Source organism: Xiphophorus maculatus, chromosome 6 (assembly GCF_002775205.1).
Source record: "Xiphophorus maculatus strain JP 163 A chromosome 6, X_maculatus-5.0-male, whole genome shotgun sequence".
Taxonomy (NCBI): domain Eukaryota; kingdom Metazoa; phylum Chordata; class Actinopteri; order Cyprinodontiformes; family Poeciliidae; genus Xiphophorus; species Xiphophorus maculatus.
In genome coordinates, this window is record NC_036448.1 from 10,662,272 (window position 1) to 10,681,008 (window position 18,737).

The following is an 18,737-nucleotide window of genomic DNA, read 5'->3' on the forward strand; positions in this document are numbered from 1 at the left end:
ATCTCTGGTCTATTTGGAGTCTGCTTTGTTCTTCATCAGCTTTCAGAAGGAGAACACAGCAAAATCCACTGCATGCTGCTCTTGTTGCGTGAAGTAACCCTTATAAAGCATTATAATTCAGCTTTATGTGAAGCATGCTGGCGTGTATTTTAGACCAAACTTAACGCATCAGGTCCTGTCACATCCTGAAACCTGCACAAATCAGGCATAAGATTATGACCACCGACAGCTGCGTTTACTACCTCACACCCACCACCAGGCGTCATATCGCCTGGTGGTGGGTGTGAGGCATGTTAGTCAGCAAGTGAACATTTGTCCATCAGTTGATAAACAGGCAAATGTAAGGATTGGAGTGAGCTTAAAAATGTGATTTATAGATTTCGGCATTGAGCTTCTCCAAAACTGCAGCTTTGGTCGGGTTGATTTCCAAACTGATGGATCATTTTCTATCAATATTTGTTTAAAAAATTAGTAGCAGATGCATATTTCTCTATTATATCGACAGAAAAAAAAACATTAAAAAAATGCTGCTCTTTATTTCCATACTTTTAGTAAATAAACAGTAACGCTCTGAAATATAGTGAAAGATTTGTGTTGGGATTTTATTTCAAAGCTGGATAAAATCAGGTGGTTGCTTTTTACTTTGTGTATAAGAATGACCGTGCTTTGCTGTTTGTGTTTCTTTAAAAACTATCAAGTATAAAATGCTAAGATCTTGCACTTTTTCAGATGAAAGATTTTTTTTTTTTTGCATTTTCTCGTTAGTGCGATGAAATACTTTTTACTCTCAAGGCAGTTGTTTCAGCAAAAACAATTTGACTGTGTTCCCATCGTGAACGAAATTGAACATACCACACATGGCCACAGTACCAGATCTTTTATTTATCAGTAGCGTCGTCTATAGTTTTGATTTAAATGTGGTTTCCTGGATGAAAGCCTCGTCAAACAGAGGGTAAAGTAGACAAAAACTACTGACTGTCCACAAGTCGGGGAGTTGTGCCTTTTCTGAGTGTTGGTGGGCTTTAATGTGGCAGTGGCAGTGCAAGGACACACGTTCATGATGGGTGGATTATGTGTCGTGACTCTGAATGTGTGAGTGTGTGGAGGGTGGGCTGTCTTTTATCCTGTGGGTTTAACCTTGAACACATGCATGCAGAGAGCGCTGCAGCTTGAGGGGCAGGCGGTAGAGGACGTCCGGAGTTACAACAGGTGATGGCACCGTGTGCGTGTCCTCAATGAGAGCGGCAGGGACTGATGGGCTGTCTCTGCTCCAGCCTCCTTTTTAAAGCGGGCTTTGAGTTTGTAAGACACAGATGTCCTCTCAGAGGAGATCCACACACTGTCTCCTTTTTATTTTCCTTTTTTCTTTCAACTCTGTAAACAAATATGGGGCTGAGAAAGAGAAGCAATGCAGAATAACCACGTTAGTCTGGTTTCAAGTAAATCCCACAAAGCTGTTGAACTAAACATGTTTACAGTTTAGACATAAACAGTGATTGTTTCTATGACTGGTTTCTCTTTTCATAAGCATTACAAATGTTCGCATATCATCCTAACATGGTGAGGTGGTTTCTTTGTAGTTTTTATTTTTGATACAAATCAGTGAATCCTTTTTAAGTAACTATATTCCGGTCTCACATTTCTGAATTCAAATGATTATTAGCAAAACTATTTTTTTAGCTCTTAAAATCTAGTTTAGACCTTTAACCACCTTAAGTGGCCAAGAAACAAACAAAAGCTTTAAAAGGTCGTCAGATTTGCAATATGGTTTGCATCTGGTTTCCACTTATTTACATCATAAATGTTCATCAAATATAGCCATTTGTAGGTCCGTCAGTATAACACTTTACAAAAATATTCAAATCCTAGAGCTTTTTCTCATTTCTAATTGTGTCACATTAGAATCAGAGTTTATTTATTTGATTTCACATGATAGACCAACACAATCCAATTTTGCAATCCAGTGTTCAACGTCTTGGAGTAAATATTTTTGTGCTGCTACCTTTTGCCACAGTTACAACTGCGAGATTTTTGAAGGATGTTTCCCCCAGCTGTGCTTTTTTTTTTTATCTTCAGGTTTTTGAAAATGTCAAAATTTGCACTGAAAAATAAAGATAGAGCTCTAAATAGCCAATGTAGATGGTTCTTCAGCAAAAACAAAGTTGATCTTGGGTTTACACTTTAAATATTTTCAGAACTTTGACCATTTCCTTCCACTTTACCATAATCTACTACTTGCGTTGGTCCCGAAAAAATATTATTTACTCTCTGACTGTGACAAAGTATAAAATCCTTCACAGGAAGTGAATCATTTTTATAGGTATCTGCATACTGGACCATATTTCAGCCAGTTTTTCATGATGCAGCATCCTGTCTCCTCTGTTAATGTTGTGCTGCAGCCTGTAGCATCTGTTACCTCATTAACAATTCCTCTGAAATGGCAGTGATCATCTGAGGGGGGAAAAAAAACAACATTGGTCTGCTTTTATTTTCAGTGTGGCGCACTAATGATCCAGTTGCGCATAAGCTCAGGAGTCATTAGCACCATGTGTCATTAAGTAATGCATGTAAATAATTATAGAGCCACTGTGTTGGTCTTTCATTCACTCAGCAAGTATAAAGGTGCGCTGTAGATGTTTGAAAAGACAATTTGACGTAGCTTCTCTAACCCGTTTTGTTCTCCGCTCTCCTCAGCTGAGCCCCTGCCGCTCATGGACCTGTGTCGACGTGCGGCCCGCCTGGCGTTGGGTCGAGAACGGCTCAAGGAAATTGAGAGCCTCCCTCTGCCCCAGTCCCTCAAAAATTACCTCCAGTACCAGTGACTGACACCGGCAGATCCAACTGGGACAACAAGGACACAGAGCAGGCCACCAGAGAGTCTGCAGATGGACGATGAAAAGGTGAACTTGAGGTCGCACAGAGGGGATGATTGATTGAAGAACGTCCACACTGGAGCACCGCAACTCTCATGAATCCGTACAAGGACGGATAAGGACGAAGGCAGATGAACTGGGGGGGAGGAGAGGAAATTCAGGCTTTCCAACAATTGGACCACACCAGCTTCTTCTTCTTTCTTTTTTTATTTTATTTTAGGCTGCTTTTTTTGGTTTTAGACTTGAAATAAATTATTGATGACAGCGTCACATCAGTGTCTCTTTCATCCAGACTGAAAGCCCATCCTCTGATGGCACAGCGCTGTTAGGTGGCAAAAGCAAACATCGCCATCTAGTGGTTAGAATAATAAAAAGAAAAAAAAAACAGGAGAAAGTAAGCACACTAATCCCATCCATGGAGGCCTTTCTGACATACACTCACTGACCATATCATTGCAGCTGATGTCTGTTCATAATCCACACTGGCACAGGTGGCCGGCAGCAGAATCAGAAATGTCCAAAAGGATTTTTAGCACTGATGTATTTATGTGACTGACCCCAGGTCTGCCCATCAGCTCACACTGCAGACAGATTACATCAGCACACATCTGGGAGGTGTGTGTACAGATCCACACAATACATCCTTATCTGAAGAAAATGAAGCCCTTTTCAGACATTTAATGCTTTTGATCGAACTCTTCTTAATCCTTCTTTTTAACACTATAAATTAAAACATTCTTAATCAACTCCTTAGCATGAGGCATTAAATTATAAAACCAGAACTTTCTCACAATTGGCAACTCTTTAATTAGTTTTTATTGAATTTCTGATTGATATATTAAATATTTTTATATTAAACAAATATGATGGTTAATTTGCAGTATTGTGAAAAGTTTACCTTAGAAAGTACCTGACCTAAGTTCGGCTATTACGGGTTAAAACTAAAATAAAACATGTTCATAGTTCCCCACATAAGCATTCGTCTTCTTTTTTTTTTAACTTTACTTAAGTCCATCTTTAAAATTATATAGATCATCGTCTTTAAGGTCTTTAAATCAATCAATCAATCAAATTTTATTTGTATAGCACATTTCAGCAGCAAGGCATTTCAAAGTGCTTTACATCATTACAAACACAGAAACACAATGCAACATAGAATCAATAATCATCGATAGAATCAATAATTTAAATGTGATAAATAGGTCTTTGCAGCCTATTTACCTCAGTTTAATTACCTTCTGTGCTTGTTGGTTAGATAAATGTGTTTTATCTAACCAACCATCTAAAACAACTCTTTGTCCAAGTTTCTTTTTTCACAGAGCGTACACTTCACATAAACAGCGTCATGTGAAAAACATTAAGTCCACAGTTTTCAAAAATATGTTTTTTAAATGCATTCATGCACAACACAAACACAAAGGCATTTTTTTAGCACCCTGTCAGTGCATAACTAAGTAATCTCTAAGTTACTGAATAAAACTTAGGCACAGTTCAAACGATTGCTTCTATTTTATAGAAGTAATTGTGATGTTTTTTAAGCTAAATCAAATGATTTACTATCACCCTCAGATCACTTACCTGTTATCCAGTGGCGTTTTCATAACGGTTAACTTATGAAAAAAAATAGTAAGAAAAAATAATCTATTCACTGAATTTAATTCACAATACCACACTACGCAGCTGTGGGAGAAATACTATAAAATAAGACAGAAGATCCAAGTGTTGAGGTAAATTTGACTTTTCTATCACAACTTTACCTTCAGAAACGTCTGAAAGGGGCTTCATTTCTCAGTCAGTTAGAAGAAATTTGCCTTTTGTTTTAGTTACGCTAGTATTTAGTTTCTTTGAAAATCATTCCTCACGTGACACTAATCCATTTACAACAATTTCAAATCACAACCAAAGGTATTTCGGTGGAAGCCATCGGTCATAGAGGTGCGTCTGCAGGCCGTGTAACCTGTGCCTGCATGGCTGTTGTTTGTAGCGCCCCGCTGTAGCTCACTAGGTAGCAAGCAGCGTGTGTGTCAGCTCTCCACGCGACTGCTTTCACTTGTTAGGAGACGAGAGTTCGGCTGGATCTATAAGAGGCTGTAGCAGGACCCAGGGACCCGGCTGTGGAGGCACAGCAGGTGTGCTGCTGGATCTGCACAGAGTGTAGACGACCAGTCCACAACCACAAGACCAATCGATTTCTACTTCCTTAAAAATGGCTTGAGTCACTTTTTCAACTTTATTTGTGTTGTTCAGTATAAAACCTTTTCCATTCGGTAATGAAAGGATGGACAGGGTTCGTTTATCACAAGCTAGCTGTGTGTTTGTGACATTCAGGTTGATTTTGTTCAAAACGATGCTGACAATGAAGGGAGACGGAAACTCAAACTTGTTACTTCAATGCTGCTTTTATTATTATTATTATTATTATTATTATTATTATTATTAATGCGATGGTTATGGTCTTATCTTCTGTTTTTATTGGTTGGAATGAGGAGAATGGGACCATTTCAAGAGTTTAGCGGAATCAATTAAACAGAAGTATGAAATGTGAATAAAAGCCAAGTGACATTAAAATGCTTCCTCGCCTTTTTTCTTTCAATCCACTTCTGCTTGTAAATGATGAGCACAAACGAAGCAACATGTGATTTTAAGAACTGCTTTCTAAGACGCTCATCTGATCAGACAAGAACAAAAGGGATAGATGAGGAACTTTAAAGAACCTGCCTGGCCTCAACTTGATAAAACAACAGTGGGTTGAATAAGAGTGGAGTGATCTCATCCAACATCAGTGTCTGGCCTCACATATGTGTGTCTTCAAATAACACCTTCTCCTCCAAACTTTGGAGAAAAAGTCTACATCTTCTTGAGTTTTTATCCAATTTAATCCATTATCTATCTATCAATAATCTCTCCATATATCTTGGAAAGTAAAATCTGTTAATCTGTTTCGGTGTGGATGCAATTTTCCCAGATTGTAAAATAAAAACATGCATTACATTTTTTTCTTTCTATCAATTTTCTGTCTGGGTTCCAGAAAATAATGAAACTACCAGACAGGTAACCATTAAGTTAAAGTCCCATGAAGACTTAACGCTGACTGTTCAGGGCTTCAGCAGATGAAGTCTTGCCACGCTGCTTTCTGCTCTCAGTTCTGCTGAATGTGCATTTCTACGCTTCCTGCATCCCCAAGGGGGGAGAAATACAATCGACTAATTAGTAGCTTAATGTGGCTTTTTAACCGATAAGCACTGCATGTTCAATAACGCTGAAACGGACCTCAGAGAGCCAAGAATGCAGTTAATAGCTATTGACTCGGTTGAGCCGTTAAGCTGGTGAAATGGGATTTTCTGTACTTGGACATTTCTTTCTGTGGCTTGTTCCATCTTTTCTTGAAGAACCTCCTCCAAATTAAAGTTACTTCTCTTTTTTCCTTCTCCGTTTACAAGATCAAGATTTTCTAAGAGCAGATCGTTCTCTTTTTGGCATCCTTCGTTCTCATCTCTTTATGTTATAAACCATAGAAAATCATCAGCACACAGGCTTTTAAGGGAATTTTCCCAGCCATTTTGTAGCACAGTCAAGTAACTATGTTATATTCAGTTGTAATAAAAATGCTATATAAATCAAATATGACTAAAAAAACAAGAACTGACATTGTAATTTAACGTATTGAAATTGGACCTCTGCCTCTTCAAGAAAGTTTTGCTCTTCCCAACATTCCACCTTCTGACCTTTTAGCAAAATTTTGCCAACATTGCACCTTTAAGTATCTGAATATTCACATTTTATTTGTCTGGTTGAGTGAGAACATTGAGCAATAGTAATAAAGACAAACTGAAAGGAGAAACACACCCAATGCATCCCATTGGTATTTATATACTGTATAGAAACATCAACCTTTTTAATCCTGAAGAGCCAAACATTTAAACAGTTTCAGACATGAACTTTCAGAGATACGTGAAGACAATAACCTGATAGTTTTGATGGCGTCAGTTTATATATTTTTTTCCAGTTTGTATTTCTCCCCTTTTCTGTGACATCCAGTTCCGTGCAAATAAACAAATTGCAGCCATGATTGTATTTCACCACAAAAATCTGGGATGCTGCAGGAGATCGGCTTGTGAGTGAAATCCATTTGATTTCCATCATTCTCACAGCAACGCGACATTCTCCCTGTTTTCAAAATTTGAGTTTTATTTACTGGACTTTTGCTCGAGTTCGCTAAAAGGGTTTTAGACCAGTGCGGCCACAGCAGTCGGTACAAACTGCAACATTTCCAGCAGATTTAGTGGAAGCACAAATAGCATGTGCATCTCCACTAAAATAGTTAAAGTCAGAACTCTTAACTGACTGCTAAATGTTTATCAAAAGAGCTTTCGTAACATTTTATTTGACGGGGTGTGTATAAGACTGACATGACACTGTCATAAACGTGACATAACACCTGTCATGAACATGAAGGAGTCTAGATTAATGTCTGACTGTTGCCATGAAGTGTCATTTGGTAAATAATGACACTTTTAATGCAGAGTTGCTCTAAAAGTTGCATTAGAAGTCCATTAAAAGTGCTCACTTTGCATTAAGTGTCAATATTTACTGAATGACACTTCACGGCAACAGTCGTGGACATTTATAAAGACTCCTTCATGTTCATAACAGGTGTTATGTCACGTTTATGACAGTGTCATATTCTTATGCACACCCTTTCAAATAAAATGTTACTGAGCTTCATATAAATCAATGTGTTTGAGATCAGTATATTTTTACAGTAATCCCAGGCTACTTTGAAATGTCCCTCTTTCTATAAAAATAGCTTTTAGCTTCTGGTTCTGAATTAATACTAATGACACTAAGAAATCTATGTGCTTATTGACCTTTAATAGAACCTATCTGAATTTTCTCTTTAATGTCTGTTTTACCCTGGCAAAGAAATAGGTTCACTTCTGACAAGAGCAAATAAAGAAACTGCACACCTAAGGTTAGAATATTCTTTACTGGCCCAAACGCTGGAACAGATGCTGTGAGATATGTAAAAGACATCGCCTGCATCAACGTGAGTTTTCCATCAAAACGAATGTAAACATCCAGAAAGGTGATGCCAGGGTGTGAATTTCAGAAAGCTTGCTAAATGAGATAGCAGCTTATGAGCCTTAAAGTATCCAAACAAATAGCATGCGCGGAAACAGAAACAGGAAGCACAGCTGAGTAGAGTCTAAAACAATTCTTTATTGATCAATATACAGAGAGCCGTGGGATGACCACCAGATAGAGATAAATCTCAACTATTTAGTTTACAAAAAGAAAAGGAAACAGATATATAAAATAACGGTCTTAAACATTTTTACAGGGTTTCATTTTATATGTAAAAGAACCTCTTTATCCTTAAATGTTTACGAAGCATATCATGATAAAGAAAACAGGGCAGTTGTTTCACAATGGCGACACCACGAGCACAGGTGTTTAAAGGACAGGTGGACACGCGACATGTCTGCTAGAGAGAACATACATCACAGGTGAGGAGGGGGAACCAAGCTGTGGTTTTTTTCCAGCCACTCTAACCTCAGGTTAACTCTACATACTGGACACTTAATATGAATCTGTAGGGTGAATTCAAGGTGTCATCATAGTTAAGGATGACTCTGGTTCCATCATAGCCGGAGGGATGGAGGCAGGTCAGCGACTGCAAAACAAGAAAGTTTTCCTCTCAAGGTACAGGGTGGGAGTTTAAAGGGGCGCTCCACAGATTTTGCAGAGGAGGGTTTGCTGTCGTCAAGCAGGGCTGCTCGGTCAGTGGAAAGGTTTGCATAATGTGCTCTGTGGATCGCCTTTTATTTGAAACGAAATGTACATTTTAAAAGCTGGATTCGTTAGGGCTATCTTTAGGACGCAGATATGGATTATGGAAACACTTTAGAGAAGGCGAACTCTGAAAAATGTCAGCTCTTCCCTTTAAACCAAGGCTTCTCAACTCCAGTCCTCAGGCCCCCCCTGCTCTGCATGTTTTAGATGTGCCTCTATTCCAGAACAGTTGATTCAAATGATTTCATGACCATCAAGTACTGCAGAAGCCTGTTAATCACCCAGGTGGGTGGCAGAAGGGAAACACCTAAAACATGCAGGGCAGGGGGTGCATGAGGACCGGAATTGAGAAACACTGCTTTAACCAAGCATCCATCTATAGAAATGCAACAGGAAATAAACTGCTTTTGTCTCAATAAGTGGGTGGAAAGCACCAACACTCGAATGTTTATAGTTCTGGTCATTTTTTTCCATCCATTGTAACATTCATTTGGTTGATTTATTTGTGCTGCAAGATGCTAAGAGACATTGATTCTAATATTTAGGGCGTATGCACATATTTGACCTAATATCTATTTTGCCATTGTGTGTATTAGAGAAAGTTCAAAAGAAAATCAAATTAGTGCACCCAGCTTTGTATTTAAAATTAATAAAACGCCATGTGTGTGTGTTAATAGGTGTAAATGAAGTCCAAAAGTGATAATATTCATGCTCATGCTGAGTGGATGTAAACTTCTGATTGGCACTGGAGGCTGAAATGGTTATGAGGAGGTGGAGAGGGAACCTCTCAGTCAGACTAACGTATGTTTACACATTACATTTAAACTCATTTAAACTTAAAAAACAAAAAATCTCTTCTGTCGCTATTTCTCAGAGTTCAACCTTGCTGCAGGGTGATGCTGGGTGGCAATTATGGTGATGCCTATGATCATGAAAGTCCTGTGTAAGTTGTAGACTAACATACATATTGCTTTAATCACAATTTTTAAAATCTGCCTCTCTTTACGTTTCATTTTGAGGCCAGTTTTGGCCTTCAGACTTGAATTAAAGTACCTCTATGCGATTACGGACTTCCGATTCAAGACAGAAAAGCTTTTGGGATAAAAACAACATGATTAAGTTAGCTTTAAAAACCTAGCCGAACTAATCTGTTGTTGCATGGTCATTGTATGCAGCATACAAGAAATGAGGAGTGCTTTGTAGTGAGAGATCCCATATTTTTGACGATGCGCAGGCCACAGAGCCACAGCACTGCTCATGCAGAAGGAGGCGGCGTGAGGCTGCAGACAGGGATGACGAACACTGAGCAACAACATTGCTACACTACACAGAATATTTAGATTCAATAATCTATATCTAAAAGTTTTATGCATATATTAACCTGTGGACACATGAATTCATACATATGATTTGCAGACAATGCGGTTAAGACATGAAAACAAAAAGTAATGTTAGGACATGTGTACAGCGCTTTGCTTAAGTATTCATAGCTTGTTAACTTTTTTTTCACATTTTGTCCTTTTACAACCACACATTTTGAAGGGATTCTATGTGATGAACCAGGACAAACGGGTTCACAAATGTGAACGGGGGAAAGAAAAGTATCACAATGTGGAGATAAATGAAATCCTCTACAACTCTGCCATTTCAAGAAGTGCTGTTCAATCCATCATCTCGACATTTAAATTTGCAATATGCATACGCAAAACTGCAAACAAACCAGGAAATGAGACTTCCCCTAAACTAAGAGGCTTGGGAAGAAGAGCATTAATCAAAGCAGCAGCTCAGGGGGCCATGGTAGTGTTGGAGGAGCAGCAGAGAATCAAAGCTCAGGTGAGAGAATCTGTCGATAGGTTATATAAGCTACAAACTTCCTGAATGTTTTTGTTTTACTTCAATATAGTGCTTATTGAGAATATGTTATTTGTTTACTTTTTACTTTGTTTTCTTGGAATTGCAAGACAACAATTTGCAATACTTTGCAATTTCTGCCAAGTATCAAAATTGCGTGTGTGGAAGCCATTGTTAATAGAAATAGATAAAAAATCCCCATTTTCACTTTGCCACAAGCCAACTACGTAGATGACACAGTAAACATGTGGGCTGGATGCTCTGTTGAGCAGAGCATCATTGAACTTTTTGGATTAAATGCAAAGACAGCGTTTTGCCAAGGAAAACTATCATTACACATCATCCCTACAGGGGGAACATAGTGGAGGCGGCATCATGCTGTCGGGAGGCTCTTATTTGTCAAAGACCGATAAGCTGGTCTTTGGAAGATGGATAGAAGTTGATAGAGGCTGCAGACGGCTTGAAGTGTCACTCTGTGTTGGTCTGTCACGTATAGCTAAAAACATTGAAGTTTGGTTGCAACGTGTTGAGATAACTGGAAAAGTTTAGTGTATGAATACTTTTTGTAACACACTGTACTAAATTCTGGGACAAGAAATGAGTTTTATGTGTTATGAAGAAAAACTTCAGACTTGTCTGCACACACACACACACACACACACACACACGCCTAAACACCATCACAAATGGTGAAATGACACATGTGCTTATTTTGTGTGTTTATGGATGCTCTGCCTCGCTGCCAGAGGCGGGAACAATGACAAACACTCGGATAATGATTTCCAGCACTGTGGCACTGCAGCTAATGTTTGACTTTGTCCAGAAGAGGGCGATATTACTTCAAAAACAACAACATGGGAGAATTTGTGTATTTTTCCAGCAAAAGATTGTAATTGATTTTATCAGACAATTTGTGTGTGTGTGTGACAAGCATGTGTTAATGCCTGCGTAGTGGGTGTGTGAGTGTGTGTGTGTGCAGTTGAGAGAGATAAAGCCACTGTGTTTGTGTAGACGGATTCCTGTGTGTGTGCTTAGTATGTTCCACATGAACTGTCCCACTCAGGTTTCCCCTTCTGCTTCCTCCCGTTAACCTCTTCTCTTCCTTTGTTCCCCTCCTCTTCGTCTTCATCACTGCTGTCTGATTCAACGATCGTCATGCCTCCCACCAGCTCAGCGTCGTCTTCTTCATCCTCCTCCTCCTCGCATTCTTCTCCTCTCGCAGCTTCTCCCAGCGCCTGGGGTCCTCTCATGTCCTAGACAACAAAATCCAGATCTCAAATCCAACGACTGAGGCTGGTGGTTGTGTTCATTGCATCAGAGATGAATAAACCTGCTGAAGACTTGAGACGGTCTCGGTTACCTCCATGGGGTTGACAGTGATGTTGAGTCCAGAGCCTTCCCAGTCCGACTCTGGATCTTTGATTTCATCCTCTTCATCTCTGGAGCCCTCCTGATGTGTGGCATGGATCCTGTAGATCCCGATCACCACAATGATCACCAGGGCGGCGATGCACACCACGATGACAACTGTGGCCGCAGGGGGCGCTGGACCTGGTGGAGGAAAGAAAAGCTTGTTTACACTCATAAACTACGTGGAACATGTGACGGAGCAGCGTCACTTCGGTTTCAAAGTGTTTTTTAAATAAGAGACAAAGCTGGAAACATGTAAAGCACAAAAGACGTTCATGCTTGGTGGCGGCCCAAGCCTTGGGATTATGATAAGAGATAAGTGTGACAAGGTTCAGTGGAAACTGATTCAGTGAATACATCATGTGCAGCATGTGGCCAACATCACTCTTGAATGCACAAAGGATGTATACACAAGACTGAACTCTTCAAAGAGCAAGTAACTGGAATATCAGCTGTTCACTTTTTTCTTTTTTTCCTGGCTGTGAGCCACATCTTTTACGTTTTGATTGGTTGCACCCTCTCCGGCAATCCTGACTGGGAGTTTAGAGCACCAGCAATTTATTGGGATGAAAAAGGTGCACAGAAAAGGAAACTAGATGTACACAAATTAACCTTTTATTTTAACTCATTAGTCTCATTGGTTATAGATCTAACATTAAAATGAAGACTCCTGCTTTATAAGTAGTCTCCAATCCATTTTTCATTTAAACGACGCTGAAAGCAAATATTACAATCCAACCTGCAGACAGTGTAACCATGCACCGAAATGGACTTGCAAAAACTGTCACAGACAAATCAGAAGTCAACGGTAACCTACAAAACTGTCTTCTGTAGGTTACAGCAAATTCTTCACCAATCTAGTGTCAGCCCAGGACAGAACAGGAGACGACAGAACAAGAGACTTTATTGAAAACAGGAGAATTTATTAATGGAACATCTAAAGCCCAAAGGAAGCATTTAGGTAATGAGGGTAACCTACATTCATCTGAGGTCAGTCACTTCTCATAGTTACTTAATGTTTACCTGACAAGTCCACCTAGAAAGTGAACTGAACTACAACTTGTCAGAAAGTTTTCTCTCTGAAGTCAATTGACCACTTCCTCTGTACTGACCATTTTTGATGTTCTGTTTGTATCAGACATTTTGTTTATGAGTAATTTGTCAAGGAAATACATGTATAATAGTAGCCTGGTTCTGTGAGAGGCCTCATCAAAACTGTGTTACCCAGCAGAGGAAAACAATCAGAGCAACCTTCATCTTATTAGCAAGTCTCACCAGCTATGGCTGAATAACTTCAGGGATTTGGCTGAACTTGCTTCACTCCACATTTACAGATGTGAGATGATGTGTGTTCTGTTCACATTTTCCTTAAAGGTTTTGTTGGCTCTGGTGGCCTTTATTTGAAAGTAGCTTGACAGGAAACATGGTAATGAAAGAGGGGGAAGACATGCGGCAAATGTGGCCAGGCCGGGAATCGAACCTGCGACCACCACCACGAGGACTAAGGCCTCAATACGTGGGTCGTGCTTTGCCCCTGCACCACCACAGTACCCTGACATTTTCCTTTTCTAAGTTTTCAGTCAGTTCTTGGTGGATTTACTTCTATGTTATAGATCACTGCCATGTTGCAGGGCCTAGTTCTGCTTCAACTTATTTTTTATAGGTGGTTTTACATTTTATCAACATCCTCTGGTGCATGGGATTCATGGTGAGTTCTTTGATTGTAAAATGGTCGTGTCCTGTACCTTTGTGTCACAGCTGGTTTGATGATTTTTTTCCCTAGTATACTATATTTGGTTTATGCTCAACATGCTCTGTTCCAGTGTCCAAATAATTACATTTTAGACTCATCTGCCCAAAAAACATGATTCCACATGTCATGGTTTTATCTCCATTCTGTCTGGAAAACTTCAGTCCCACAGGCATCTCCATTGTACATAAACTTTTTCAGTCTCTTAGTGATTATACAGACATGTACCTCCATATCAACAGACTGCTGTGGGTCCAGGCTTCTCCTAAGACTTCTTTTAGTATCATACAATCTGCTTTCAGGGTAAACTTGCTTGTAGAGTGAAACCTGGGCGTATGGGCAGTTGCCTGAAACGTCCTTCACTTCTACATATTCTTTTCATACTATGGAAATATGGAACACAAATTCTTTTGAGACCTCTTTAAATCTTCTACCATACTCATAATCAGATCTGACCTTCTTTCTGAAGCTCTCTCCATCTCATTATGGGATCCAGTGACATTTTAGAGGTGAGGAGCATGCCAAATTAAATGTCTAACATTTAGACAGGATGAGCTGTCTTTTGAAATGCTACAGCACAAATTATTATCAGATGGGAACAAGTTTGATGAGGAAAAGGAGAAATTCATGTGCTCAACCCAATCAACAAGGTAGTGTTATGTTTTATTTGTCATGTAACAAATCACTTCTTCAGTATTGGGTTACCTGACATGTGTGAGTTCAGGGTGTGGATCATCAGCGGGTGATGGACCGGTCTCATGTACTGGGACTGGCCGGCCATGTGATTAACGTGCTCCATGGGTGCAGTGTGGTGAAGAACGCTGATCTAACGAAGCAGGAACAAAGAGCCATTATTCTCAAAGATGTGGCCAAAGAAAGGCACACAGTATAATGTACAGAAAAGAGAAAAAAGAAACTATTTATGAATAGCCCAAAACCTGCCTCCAGGTTGAACTCGTTGCTGGTGTAACGTCCATTGAGTTCGGAGCAGGTAAGTCTGAACCTTCTCTCCGTCAGAGAGGCAGGTCTCCAGTTCCTGTAGCGTAGCTGTCTCAGGACCTGCTCATAGTGGGCCATGGAGTCCACACCTGTGGGCAGAAACACCCACTGCCAGAAACTACCCTACATTTATGTCCAATTCAAAATCTGGAGGACACTTAAATAGATTTTATAGACTGCCTCTGATGTCTAATGCAGACTGTAGCGACTGAGTTGCGCAAGCTGAACAATAATGACACTGAAAAACGAAAAATGTGGATAAATCAGAGCCAGTGTGGGGTGGTGTTAAGTAATACCACGGTCACATGCTCTACAAAAAACATGCAGCTCTCATAAAAATGCTAATTGTTTATTCAGATGATGCAATTATGTAAGAATATTAATCGTTGTAAATTTGTACACATTGTCAGTTCAGTCACTGAGATTTGTGGAAAACAGATGTTTTTTTCTGATTTAAAACAGATGTTTTTTTTTTTTCTCCAGATTTTTATATTAAGATTTCTGACAGATATGGTATGGTTGAGGTTTTATGAGTGATGTCAAATTGAGCTACCATATATTGATATTCCAGAGGTGGAGTTGGTGGCGTCGAGGTGTTTTCCCAGTAAAGCGCTGTGCTGAATCTCCAGGCTCTCGCTCTCTGGTTCCAGTTCGTCTCCGATTACAAGCACATCACAGTAGTCCAGGTTATGCATCACCTCCATCACCCCTGGCCGACGGTCTGCACACATAGCCACAAAGTTATTTAACATACGAGTAGGAAAAAAAAAAGGTTTGCAATGACAAGGTCTGGAATTATGAGTAAGATGTCAGATATACAGTATATACTGTATATATATATATATATATATATATATATATATATATATATATATATATATATATATATATATATATATATATATATATATATATATATATATATATATATGTTTTCAAATGTCCTGTTGAAGCTGAGAGGTGTGTCCACTCACATCCACCAAAGCTGTCGCCCTTCATCACCGTGCTGGTGATCCGAAGCTCTTTGAAGGGCGCCACGCCCAGCGGGCTGCGGAGGTCGCTGGCGGGTCTGACAAGCTGCTTGGATCCTGAAATGGTGATTCTGGGTTCACTGGGTGGCAGCACCATGACCACCGCCTTGATGTCCGGGATGGAGACACATGTGTCCTCTCCAAAACACCTGACCGATGGACAGAGGACGTGTTACAGCAGCACGGCTTATATGTCTTCACCTAAAGCCTTAACTAAAAGACTCCTATGGAGCCGATAACGTGCTCGATACTGGGCACACGTCTTTGCCTTGTCATGTTCTAATAGAGAATACAAAGCAGAAAACATCTATTTCTAAAACAATACATGTTTTTTTTAAGATTATTCCTTCACCATCTAAAATACAGCAATGTATTATTATCAAGATTTTAAGTCAACAACACAAAATAGAACAAAGGTTTTGAGTAGAAGGAAAATCATGCATGGCTTTAAATTATTCACAAATAAAAAAAAACAGAAATGCAGTCCAAACTCTGCAGAACTACCTTTGTCTCCTGTTACTGTAAGAGCTTTGGGGTATGTTTTGATCAACCTTTACCCATTTTTACTGGCTCAATAGTTTAAGCTTGAATAGACAGAGAAGCTGTAAACATATATTTTATAATTCTAATAATTGATTCTTAACTGGATTTAGATCTGCAATTTGACTGGGATCATTCTATGAGATTTTGTTTTCAGATAAAACACTTATTGGGAAAGTCACATGCAAATTACTTTCTACTTCTCTTTTAACATTTCTAAATGAAAATTTGCAACACCAGGTAATACCAGATAATGACTGGTTTGCTACTTTAAAACATTTTCTCTATAAATTTAATTCACATGTGTGGAGATGCTAAATCATGTTAAAAAAAGCTTTATTTTCACCTCTTCGACATATTTCTTCTGTAGATGAGACAATTTATTCTTTTATGGCAGCTTATACACAGTTTCTCCCTTCTATCATCTTGGTTGTGATATCCAACTATAGATTCTCAATTTTCCTTCAAATAGACTATTTCTTAAGGCATTATTTAAAAGTCTATTAAATTTGTATGAAACATGCTTTTTTGATCGGTAAGCTGTTTTTTTTTTTTATCATGCTGATGAAATACTCCTCGATATTACAAGTTGTTTTTTTTCTAACCAGCTCTCTATCGTTACGGCTGGTGAGTCTGATCTGCAGAATGCTAGACGGGATCTTTCTGTCTCAGTCTCAAGACTTTTGCAGCTTCAAGCAAGTTTTTAATCCCAGAAGTTTGATGGATACAGCTCAGTCTGATTTGCATTTTGGTGTGAGAATCTTCCCTGCCAATTTTGAAGGACAACATCCCCCCCCAGCATGATGCTGCTACCACAATGTTCCCCAGTGGGAATTGTGTGCCCAGTGCAGAACATCTGGATTTAAACTGAAATTCTACTGTACACAAGTGACTTTTGCTTACTAATGAGGTGACGTTTTAAATCTGATTTGTACAAAAAGAAAATCTTAAAACCCATGTTAAAGTATGATTTTACTTCATAATTATGTCCTTCAATAAATCTCAATAAAACACATTTTAAACAACAGAGGCTTGTGTTTGTAAGCTCATAAAGTTTAAATATATTTCAAGGGGCAGAATTACAAACATTATGTGTCTTCTATTAAATCTTCTCTGTATGATAAAATGTTTTAACGGAATGTTTTAAGGTATTAACGGAAAATAAATTGTCAGTGATGGTTGATATTTTTGGGTTTAAATTAATAAAATTCATTTTATTCTACTGTTGCTCCCGGATCTTGATTTTGAGTTAGATTCCACTATAAAGACCAGCATAGGATTTGTGCTGAAAATGAACAGGAACTGTTCGTGTCTGTTTTCAAATGTAAAAAAAAACAAAAGTTAGATTTCCTTTATACAGTTTGCTTTTTACATTTCACCCAGCAGCACGATATTAATCATTTTTGCTGGGTCATGTGGAACTAGTCCATGAACTCTATATGCCAGAAAAGCCCAGTGAGGATAGACAGAGGTAAGACTGCAAAATTAAAAAGAAAAGAATGCAGCAGCGTAGCGCAAAAAATGAGACCTCATATTTCAGCAACAAAACATAGATTTCCATCGATTACACTATATTCTTGTATGTTACATGTTTCTGAAAACTGATGCCATTTGTCAAAGCCTCAGGCTATATGGGCCATGTCCGTAAAACCTGTGATTTCTGACAGCTGTAGTTGTAAAAACTGCTGAAACAAGTGTCACTGTTTGGAAACAAAACAGCACTATCAGGCGTTAAAAAAATAAAAATCCACACTTTTCCTTAATCACAGGCTGCAGACTGGACATGTCTGCAGAGAGCACATGGAGAACTCTGCCAGCTTTATCTCGACAGAGGCGAGTCAGCGTTGCACAGTCAGACAACTTCGATTGTTGTTCCACGTGCTCGTCTCACTTTATCAAACAAAGTGTGTCTGAGCTGACCCTGACCTGCGTTTAGAAAAAGAGCAGCATGGTGTAAAGGCAAGAGAAGAACAGAAACACTCTGATACCAAACCCCCCGATGCGTTATGGATTAAAGTGGGCTCTAAATATAAGATAAAAGACAAACTAGTTGCACAACAACTAGTTAGTCTCAAAGTAGCATACAGTAACACTTTTCAGTTTAAGAAATTGAGGTAGTGCCATTTTTAACTCAATCAAAATGGAACTGAATAAACCTCAGGCAGTAAGTCATTACTCTGGATGGATTAATGTAGTTTAATAGGTGTGACACTCATTACATCTGCAACTAACAGCCAAGAAATGTTGCTATTTTATATATTGGGGGGGGTCCAAATGCTAAAGATCTCAAGAAAATGTGGCAGCTTGTGCAAACTGAAAAGGAGAGGCAGACTGAGAGACTGACCTCGTCATCCTGTAGATCTGCTAGATTGAAGATCAGTTGAGTTCAAACCAAATTTAAAAGAGCACAAACAGATGGATAACAACAACAAACAAGAGCAAGGACAAGGAGAGTTTATACTCTGTGCAAACACCATCAGGTTTTATTTC

The 18,737-nt window shown here is 39.0% G+C and overlaps 2 protein-coding genes across 8 annotated transcripts in view; one reads left to right on the top strand and one right to left on the bottom strand.

The window, feature by feature from the left end:
- LOC102237248 (SPRY domain-containing SOCS box protein 4-like) overlaps window positions 1-3,998 on the top strand; it is a 78,636-nt gene extending 74,638 nt beyond the window's left edge. For all 7 annotated transcript variants that reach the window (XM_023336021.1, XM_023336022.1, XM_023336025.1 and 4 more), the window contains one exon: window positions 2,695-3,998. In XM_023336021.1, coding sequence (XP_023191789.1) covers window positions 2,695-2,822 — 128 coding nt within the window. In that variant the 3' untranslated portion in view covers window positions 2,823-3,998. The remainder of the gene's footprint in view (window positions 1-2,694) is intronic.
- Window positions 3,999-8,952: 4,954 nt separating this feature from the next.
- Window positions 8,953-18,737, bottom strand: part of LOC102237510 (calsyntenin-2-like) — a 151,692-nt gene continuing 141,907 nt past the window's right edge. Inside the window, exons 13-18 of the mRNA XM_014476010.2 lie at window positions 15,651-15,856; window positions 15,230-15,397; window positions 14,620-14,765; window positions 14,383-14,503; window positions 11,878-12,068; window positions 8,953-11,770 (exon numbers count right to left, since the gene is read on the bottom strand). Of these exons, the coding sequence (XP_014331496.1) occupies window positions 11,549-11,770; window positions 11,878-12,068; window positions 14,383-14,503; window positions 14,620-14,765; window positions 15,230-15,397; window positions 15,651-15,856 (1,054 nt within the window). The 3' untranslated portion in view covers window positions 8,953-11,548. The remainder of the gene's footprint in view (window positions 11,771-11,877; window positions 12,069-14,382; window positions 14,504-14,619; window positions 14,766-15,229; window positions 15,398-15,650; window positions 15,857-18,737) is intronic.